This window comes from Leptidea sinapis, chromosome 13 (genome assembly GCF_905404315.1).
Source record: "Leptidea sinapis chromosome 13, ilLepSina1.1, whole genome shotgun sequence".
In the NCBI taxonomy this organism is placed as follows: Eukaryota; Metazoa; Arthropoda; class Insecta; order Lepidoptera; family Pieridae; genus Leptidea; species Leptidea sinapis.
In genome coordinates, this window is record NC_066277.1 from 2,908,380 (window position 1) to 2,918,857 (window position 10,478).

At 32.0% G+C, this 10,478-nt stretch overlaps 1 protein-coding gene across 1 annotated transcript; it reads right to left on the bottom strand.

Moving 5' to 3' along the window:
• Positions 1-2,689: 2,689 nt before the first annotated feature.
• On the bottom strand, positions 2,690-10,250 carry LOC126967795 (ras-related protein Rab-35). The gene is made up of 4 exons (XM_050812494.1): positions 10,052-10,250; positions 9,660-9,959; positions 8,622-8,770; positions 2,690-6,835 (listed from the first exon to the last, which is right to left on the bottom strand). Exons 1-4 carry the CDS (start codon positions 10,101-10,103, stop codon positions 6,734-6,736), a joined length of 603 nt encoding a protein of 200 aa, XP_050668451.1. The 5' UTR covers positions 10,104-10,250; the 3' UTR covers positions 2,690-6,733.
• Between the last annotated feature and the right edge of the window lie 228 nt (positions 10,251-10,478).

Here is a 10,478-nt window from a genome sequence, read left to right on the forward strand (position 1 = left end):
TAAATGAAGTCAAGAAAAAGGTTTTGTTTGGTGAAGCTATGAAAAAAACGTTGGAGACTAATTATCAGGCGCTGAAATCAAAAAAAGAAAAAAAATATATTTAGTGACCACATACTTCAACAAACATCAATACTAAAAGAGCATAAGGTCTTGTCTGAAACTAAACACTTTTCTGTTAGAGAAAGAAACGAGGAAACAATAAAAAAAAAATTATCAAAAGTTAAAACAGGATATTGTAACCTTTTTTGACAGAGACTACATTTCAAGAATAACTGCTGGAAAAAAAGAATGTATATCCCGGGACAAGACTAAAAAACAACGAATATATTTATTAGATTCTATGAAAAATCTTCATAAAATTTTTGAAGCAGAAAATACCAAAGTTAGTTATTCATATTTTTGCAAGCAAAGGCCATTTTGGGTACTCATACCAGATGTCAGTGATAGAGAAACATATTTGTGTAAAACTCATGCGAACATAGAACTATTGTTGGTAGTATTACATTCTCGTAAAATAATCAAAGAAAAGGACTCTGCAGAAGTTATCAATAGACTATGTTGTTCCAATACATCATGCTTGTTGAGTAGATGCGGTACCTGTAAAGATAAAAAGCTTGAATACTTGTTAGATAAAGATGAAGCAATAACATACAGTAAATAGGAACATAAGAAAGAGACATACGTCACAAGGGGTGTGGAAAAGAAAAAAAAAGAGTTATCGCAAAGGTAAAAGTAACTGCCCATCGAAAAGAAGCTGTTGCAATATTTGAAAGTCTGATTCCAGAATTTTTGAAGCATGAAGGAACAAGAAGATGGCAATATACTGCTTTGAAAGATCTAAAATCTAACTTGAAGAAATGTGAAGCCATAGTTCACATTGACTTTAGTGAGAACTATGGCTAGTAGTTTGTTGAAAAAAATTATTTAATATATTTTTAAATAAAAGTTTATACTTTTATCTTCTTGTTATTTGATTTATAATTACCATTTCTCATTACCTTTACCATTTTCTAATTACCATTTACTATAAATATCATTACCGTTCACTGAAAATGTTAAACGCCGGTCAGTTAAAAAGTAAAAGACTAAAATAGTTCCCTTGTACAGTTTCTTTAAGTGTATGTTTGCTGCAATGTAAAATTTACTCAAAGAATGCGTTTTGTCACAACTTTTATGCAATCTCCTAACATGAGGCAATATGCGCATTTTCAAAGAATTGCCCGTGAGCATCCAGAGAACTAATTATGACGTTTAATACAAATGGCTGCGAAGGAACGTATAATACTCTGAACTATTTTTACATTTTGAATAAATTTTGTTCGTTTTCCGTGTTATTTACACTTCAAGAATAAAGTACAACGAAATAAAGTACACAATTTTTTTTTGTAAATAGTTTCCCACCATCTATGTTGTGCACTAGGTTGTCATCACTAGTTTTAGTACCGGAGACTCTCGCTACATGGCGATCAGCGCCAAAATGGCAAATATCAAACAGGCACAAAGTCACTTTGACAGCCGCCAGTCCAGTGGTTTAAAGTAGGGGTCAGTGATTTGATCCCACGATACAGACTCCGACTAGAGAGGCGATTCATTAACAATCACAATGTAGGTAAGTACCTATGATGACTAAGTAGTCATACATAATATAAGCTTGTCAAATATTTAAACCATTAATTGTATTTTAATGACAATGCATATTTAAAATATCGATTTAAACTTTACATTGAAGTGAAAACTTCTTTAACGCGTTGAGCACTTTTCTTGGGATGGATATAAAATGTTGAACTCGCGTAGGTACACGTGACCTGATCGAAAGTTCGTAAGACATTCGCGGTTGATTTTTCTGAAAGATAACTTTTTAATGTGAGAATTATTGCAATAATTCTGAACTGTTAAATGATTTATGTAATATAAATTGTCATTTTTGTGTACGATAGCGCAATAAATAAATATATTTAAACACATAAATGCAAGTACTTTTATACTGATAAAGCAATTCGTGCGAAATTATTTCCTAATCGTTCCAAAATATTCAAAAATGCACAACGTTAATGTTCAAGTTTTCACTTCTGCTGGCACTCCCGGAGTGCAATTTCTTTATTTTTAATCTTATAATGCATTGTTGAAGAGAATTATGAAGTTGTATATGTTGATTCAAAAGTAGTGGCCACGAGTTTCTTGCCACTTCTCTCTCATAAAAACCTCACCTTTTCCGAAGTGGTGGTAAATGCAAAAAGAAAACTTTTGACATTCTTAAGTGTGTATAGTGATTTTGATTTTTATTACGCGGAATGTTCTGACTTGATTACTGCCACCGATTTCCACCTGCGCACAACATTCTACAAATTAGGATATCATCCCCTCTATTTCAGAAAGCCACACGTCTGTGGGTTGCCCCTATGCAACATCAAGTTATGCAACTGTTTACAGCTGTGAGATTTTCAAGGAACTTTCTTCCACGCACGACGAAGCTGTAGAATGTTCCTTGTGATGTGCGATACGACATGGGTACCTACCGTAAAAAAAAGCGCGTTCGCATTTCTAAGAGACCGGCAACGCACCTGTGATTCCTCTGGAGTTGCAAGAGAATGTAGGCGACGGTGATCACTTAACATCAGGTTATCGGGCATTTGTCCTCCTCTTCCATAAAAAAACATATTTCCAGTAAAGAAAAAAAAACACAAATAAATTATAGGCAAAATTTATCATCTATTTACATTTTAAGATTCAGGTGAACAATAATAATAATGGCATGAATCTTAGATACATAAAATGATATGACCTTAACACAATTAAAATAGGGTTGTATTGCAGCACACACATATATTTAAGGAGTATTTCATTAATAAAATGCAATCGAATAATTGTCAAATTATAACTGCATACTACCGTAATACAAAAATTTATTTGGAATGGAAGTAAACTTGAATCCACAGTGCAAAATTAAAATGCTTTCATAATTGTATGTAATTCCTGAAAAACATTCCAAACCACAATCATGTCGAAATTGAGTTAAGAACACAAAATTGTTCATGTGATTCATCTTAACAAACAACTGACAAAAATGGCAGCCCTACTGGCACTCTTTAAACAACATCATGACTTAGTAGCTCAATCCACATGTACACTAATATTTATTAAACTTTAAACACGAATTCTTTAAAATGTGATGTTTGTGGCTTGGAAAGTTTTTCAGGAACTATGTCTAATTATTGTGAGTTACGTTCAAACAAATATTTATTTTACCACATTTAAATACAAAAAAATATAAATATGATATAACTTTGTGTACACTGGTTTAATTAAAATATAAATATCTTGTAGAATCTATGTAAGATTAGGTCCCTGGTAAAGTTGTAAAGAAACAAATTAAACAACAATCAAACCTAAATGTTATCTCGTATAATACTTTAAATTTCAATACTCCTATTCGAGCCAGCCACTGTGTAGACATAAAAAAGGATGGTTTGCAAATAATTGCACAGTATTGATTGTTTTTGGGGTGTTAATAGTATAATACCAAGCTAACAGTTTCGAAAATCATGTGCTACAGCCTAGCTTAACTCACTAAGATAAAAGCGAATCAATCGATTGTATGAAACGTGCAGTCATTGATAGATTGACAGATGACGGCTATAATCGTGTAATAAATGGAGATATCAGAAATCCACTACGTTTTAAGCTTAGCTAAGCTTTCAAATTTAGCCGGATTATACTTCATCGCCAATTGCCATACTGTAATTACAACGATTTCAAACCCACCACTTATTACATAGTATTTACATCCTTTTTGATGTAACTATTAATAACCTGATTGACAGTTACATTAATAGGGATGTAATTATATTTTAATATTTACATCCTCTTTGATGTAACTGACTATAACTTACTATTTCAAGGGATTTCAGTTGGAATAATAAATTAATTTGACTGAAAACCTTGAACTTTTTTTGAGGACAGGCAATTTCTCCAAATACTTTTTATGGAAAAGTCTAATAGATCTTGCAATAGAACATTTCAAAAATGGGTCACAATTTCCTAAGGGCTGTACTCATTCTACCAGGAAACTCATGAGAAATGAAACTGTAGAGCAGTTATATAATATACAAGCAGTTATTTGCAATCTACAATGTTTTAGGTGACTGGCCCAATTGTTCTAAACAATAATGTGATTAAACTTGACATCATGACATACTAAAAATACATATTGGAATATTAAAATAATAATTTTAAATTAATTATTGTTATACATTTATACGTTCCATAAGACTTGATACATCACATATACTTCGATAATTACAATAATAAAACAGGCAAGGATCTCCAAGTAAATAGAGAAAACTACACAATATAGTGTCGCCAACTCAATATGATTTAAGTGTACCAGTTTCTGAACACTCTAGGGTTCTTACCAGTGAGGTTCTATACATATAGACATATCATGTAAAAAAACAAAGTTGAAATATTGAACATATCAAAAATTATACAATAATAAGATTTGACTGTTATATCCAACCATTGCCACATTTACTCCAGTAGTTAAAAATATTCTTAGTCAATGAACAGCAATGTAAGACATTTTTTCAGTTCAGATTTAATTCGGGCAGTGACGGTTGACACACAACTAAGGTGAAAAGTGTGCTTACATTGTCTTTAAGCACAGTTATGCAGTTCCACTTGATAGTGGACTGTGAATGATATGTCTATAGAACGTCATTGGTTATTGTAAACCATGTTTTACTAATGTATTAAAACCTTAAATAATTTTTGGAGTATACTGTTTCAATGCCACCGGGCTACGAAACTTTGAGAATGTTCAACCCAATACAATATGTACATTAAGAAACTGAAGTGAAAAAAAAAAATGTTATTTTCATATTACTTTTTGTGATTAAGCAAATATATGCAATTATTAATCTATGCCTAGTTTCCAAATCTTATAATAGTACTATCTTATGGGTAATAAACACAAGTATTGGCTCCACTCAGTCACTCGAGTGACATGCATGTCTACATGTCATAGAGAGAGAGAGAGAGAGAGAGAGTAATGTACCAATTCATTTTTGCTTTTTACTGCACTTTGCTATTTACTTTGTATAATTTAATATGCAATTATTACTATAAGTAAGTACTATAATAACGTACAAACTTAAAAAATAATGCATTATTTATACTTGAGAATTATCAACTTATAGCAAGATTTATTTTAGTTGATGTTAATTAACCAGATTATTAAATGGTTTTTCTTTTCATATTTTTTTGTGATGGATGTCGAAACATTGTTTTTTTTTTGTATTAATTACACATATGATAAGGCAAACAAAGAATATGTACTAATACTACTTAAAAACTGAACCCAAATATGTATCTTCATTTTTGAGTATTTGATAAATATATGACTAAGACAACTTTCCCACCATGGGTGAGTAAACAACAATAGTTTATTACTGAGTCCGTTTTGTTCACATTGCTGGATATGACTCTTCACAGTGATAAGATTTATCCACAAAGTGAGTGAACCAAAGTAGGAGTAATGCTTGTTCATTCACTATGGTCCAACAAAATTTTCAGATCTCAACAATTTTCTATCTACTTAGTAAATTCTTGTTAATTGCCTAGTTCTGCTTGCGTCTAATTCATCTTGGGTCACTACCCAAATGACTAACTGAACAATCAGTATAAAATCTATTACATAAATGGATTTATTCTGTCACTGTGTAATTTATGACGGTTTCTGCCACCTTTACTAACACTACTACATATTCAACCAAAGGGTTTTTTAATAACAACAATTATTTTCTTTGACAAGGAAACTAGGCATATTTTTGTATAAAGGGGAATTGTTATTGCTCACTTAATTATTTAGCACTCTTGATACATTTATATTATAATAATTGCAATTGATGGCAACATTCATCTTGATTATTTTCAGATCATATAAAAGTATTATCAGTTGACATCTACTTTGGTATACGGAAGAACCTCGATATGTCATATATTTTTAGATCCCTACCCGTAAAGCTCCTACACAGTCATTGCTCTAATAAAAAAAAGTGGAAGTATTCGGTGATTTCTAAACAGCCAATATAATTCATATCTCCCTTTCACATTTCATAAGAAAATAATTTTGAGATTTCCTCAAAATTACTTTCAATTAATAGATAAGTTGTATATTAAATTTTAATTTGTTCTGTTCTTCTTAGAAAGGTTCTAGTACTCATTTTAATTATCAACTTGGACTTTATATATATAATAATCAATATATCAAATATGTTGATTTAAATTTAGCCTAAAATGGAAAACAAGGAAATCAGGAAATACAGTTATGGGTAGTATTCCTTCAGTTATAGTATGATTTGACCAAATATTCTTTAAACTATAACTTAAGAGCTGATTCTAAATTATTATAATATCACAAATTAAATTTGAAAACAAAATTTATGAACGATGTGGGACTCGAACCAGCGGCCTGTCACGTTCTGTGCGAGCGCTCTTCCAGTTATATAATATCTTTTTTTGATTGTGAATAAATATCAAGCTTTGAAATGTTTTTTTTAGTTTTGTTTGTTATATTATTATATAAAATTATACACCCCATCAAAATGGTGGTACTAGAGAATTAAGTGAACATTATATCAGTAAATATTACTTGGATAGAGCAGTCTTGTGAGGGTTGTGCATTCAACTTGAGCCTATCCTAGCCACATCCATTCAGCCATACCTATTTCTGTCACTAGCAACACTTTTTTTTTGTTTTATGCGCCTTCTTTAGATGTACTGTGTCATTTGATGTCACATTTTGTCTCTCTTTCATTTCCAGTTTCGATCTTAAGACCTGGAAGTAAAATAAGATTATGAAAATTACATGCCAATGCATTTTCTTTTATAAACATAAAAAAACCTAGTCAATTTATTAGAATAATAATTTTAGATAATATAGACAATATATGCAAATATTGTCAACCTTATAACTCAGTGGACTTCTATACCTATATTCGCTGAACACACATTGTTCAGGTAATGGTCGCAAGAAATATTGTAATTTGTCAGATAATAAAAAGAATATATTTAGAACCTTCATGGTTTGGGATATTTGAGTGAAACTTTTTTCACATGGTACTAATGTTGTTCGGCTTTTAAAAAATGTGCAACATTTAATTATTGACTTTCAGTTGTTTTATTATCTCTTTTAGACAAGAAAGATGAATACTTCGAAAATTCTAGTGATGTTCGAATACGAGTTCCGAAGCAGAACTAACGTGGCAGAAACAGTTCGCAATATCAATGTTGCGTTTGGAGAGGGGACCTGCTAATGAATGCACCATGCGATTTCGGTTTAAACGCTTTCGTGATGGAAAATTGTCATGTGCATGACCTTCCTATTAGATCAGCAATGTACAGAATAATGGCAATTATTTTGATTGAATAAATATATTAATTTAAAATACATTTCATACTTTAATCCCTAACATATTTTTTTTTATGGAATAGAAGGACAAACGAGCGTACGAATCACCTGTTGTTAAGTGATCACCGCCGCCCACACTCTCTTGCAACACCAGAGGAATCACAGGAGTGTTGCCGGCTTTTAAGGAAGGTGTGCGCGCTTTTTTTGAAGGTACCCATGTTGTATCGTCCCGGAAACACCGCACAAGGAAGTTCATTCCACAGCTTTGTAGTACGTAGAAGATAGCTCCTTGTAAACATATGCATATATTTTAATGAGAAAAAGTGACAAGGTAACAAGTTGATCAAGAAATTCACTTGATTGTAAGTGATATAGCCTGCTCATTACAATGTGCACCACATTGGAATTCTTGAAAACCTAAAATCTGATTAGCACTGAGATTGTGCTTGTCACATTGAGACATAAGAAGTCTCATTACCCCAGTTATATCACTATCTAAGGCACCTTCTAATGAAAACACAAAGAGTGATTGCACAATACTCATCATCAGTTATTTGCCCTACTGTGCTACACATAAAACCAGTATCATATGCAGAGGCCTCCCACTGGCCCTCTCTATGACCATGCATATGCATTGTGGTATCTTAATCTGACTTGGTATACTCAATTACGCGATCTATAGAGCATACTTATACATACATATAACTTACTGTAAGATTACTAATCCCTTATTTTCATAAAAAAAAACATAAGTAAAGTCAGAGCAAAGTATAATTATGCTCTATAGACCTCAGGCTTAGTCTCCAAAAATGAAACTGTGCACCTGCTAAGAGTACTCATCTGCTACGCAATGGAAACAGATTATGAAATAATATGGTAATGTCATCAGAATGATAGTTATTTGCAAGGATTCCTAGAAATATGTTCAGGGTATGGTACGGTATAGGGGCTCCGGTTTCCGCAATGAAACCACTAGTATGGGTCCATTTTGCGTGCAGTATTGGCCAGTTACTCAAACCAGCCCAGCTCCTTCCAGAAGTTCAGAACATTCCTGTGGTGTTCACAGACTTCCTGGAGTGACCTCGTATTGCTTATGGTTTTTGCCCGTTGGTAATATGTTCAGGGTAAGTCATGGAAAATTGTGGAATAAGAGATATGAGGGCAAATGATGAAGCTGTATAAAAATTAAATTTATAATGATTCAAAGACTTACCATTTTTGTGATAGTAAGGAACATTTCCTCAACATTAATATTTTCTTTAGCACTAGTCTCAAATAATGGTATATTCATTTGATTAGCAAATCTTTGGGCATCTTCTGTAACCACCACTTTCCTTGATGGACAATCATTCTTATTACCAACTGAAATTAAAGGTGTGTACACATTACAATTATTTTACATTTAAGACTGCTTGAACAAAGTGTAATTTGCAAATAGTTGTTATATCATAAAAACAGGCAGATTATTCCTCAAAAAAGGTTAAAAAGAGGGTGTGAATGTGTGAAAGAGAAACATAACAAGTAATATAAAATGACTTTTGTAAATAAGTACACACCTACTTATATAGTATCAAAAATTCTTGAATTTTATAGTAAAAAATACTAAGCCAATTGTGTAATTACTTGGTATATTGCTGGAGATCTAGATTTACATATTGTATCCTATGTCCTTGTACTGTATAAGTACCATATAAAATATATGGCTGTTAGAGGGAACCTGATGAGGTATATGCCTAGAGCATGCAAAATGCCAACTTTTTATGAGACATCAAAACAACCTGGTGATAACATATTGGTTAACAGTTTATATGTCACATTCAGTAATATACTTGTGTACATACTTTAAATTTTCAAGAATATATCACTCTTAACATTTTATATATTTATCCTATTCTCTTAATGAGTCTTTATGATATAAGTTAGAAATATAGCAAATACTCCTCATTTAAAAACATAATTAATATGCATGTTATAGAGAAATGTATGTGAATCTAATAAGCACAAGGTCAGTTTTTAATATGAGTGTAACTAGCGGGAGATTACTTCTCCCACTAGTTCTGTACATAAAATAATAGGCTTATTAGTTATTAGGACTAAATAGCAGAGTAATTAGCAAGTCATGCTGCCTTGCAAAAGTAAAAGAAATTGTCATTTATTTTTGACATGATTCAAAATAGTAGAATATAGCATTGTATATTGCAAATAATAAAAAGAAAATAACATTGGGGTATGTATTGTCTAGCATACTTACCTAAAACTTTATTGACAACATCACAATTCTGTTCAATCTCATGCAGCCACCTTTTGACATTGGCAAAAGACTCCCCATTAGTAACATCGTACACAACAATAACGCCGTGAGTTCCTCTGTAGTAGGTGCTAGTTATCGTCCTGAACCTCTCCTGACCGGCTGTGTCCCATATCTGGAGTTTTACACGTTCACCATTTATTTCTAAAGTCCTTATTTTGAAATCTACACCAATCGTGGTAATATAACTACCAGAGAATGTATTGTCGGCGAAACGTAAAAGGAGACAGCTTTTGCCCACACCTAGAAGATAAACATTATTCTTCACTTAAAGTGGTTTTCTTTGTAGCAATAATATAAAATATACCACTGTAACACAGGCCTCGCCCACTCACCACTGTCACCGATTATCAGTAGTTTGAAGAGGTGATCAAACTCGCGTGCCATGGTGGTACACTATGTCACCCACTAGTTTAAAACGTCATGTGTTAACAAATAATTTATTAAATAAATTTATATCTTTTTTATGTAAAATCTTGTTAAAAAGCATGCCGTAAAACGTTAAGCTTGCGTCACTTCATAGATCGTCCGCGGACGCCATTATTGTGATGACCAAAGAGAATATAATCACTATCTTCTAGTGATGACTATTGACTATAGAATCGTCACTCAGCATACAAAGACTAGAATATAAAAATTTGACGAGTACATTTTCTTCAACCCTTCAAGGTATTATTGTTATTAATTAAAATACTATAAACACTCATTTAAACCTGTAATGATCTTATTTTAGAAGATTAAGTGAGTACAATGTTCAAATAA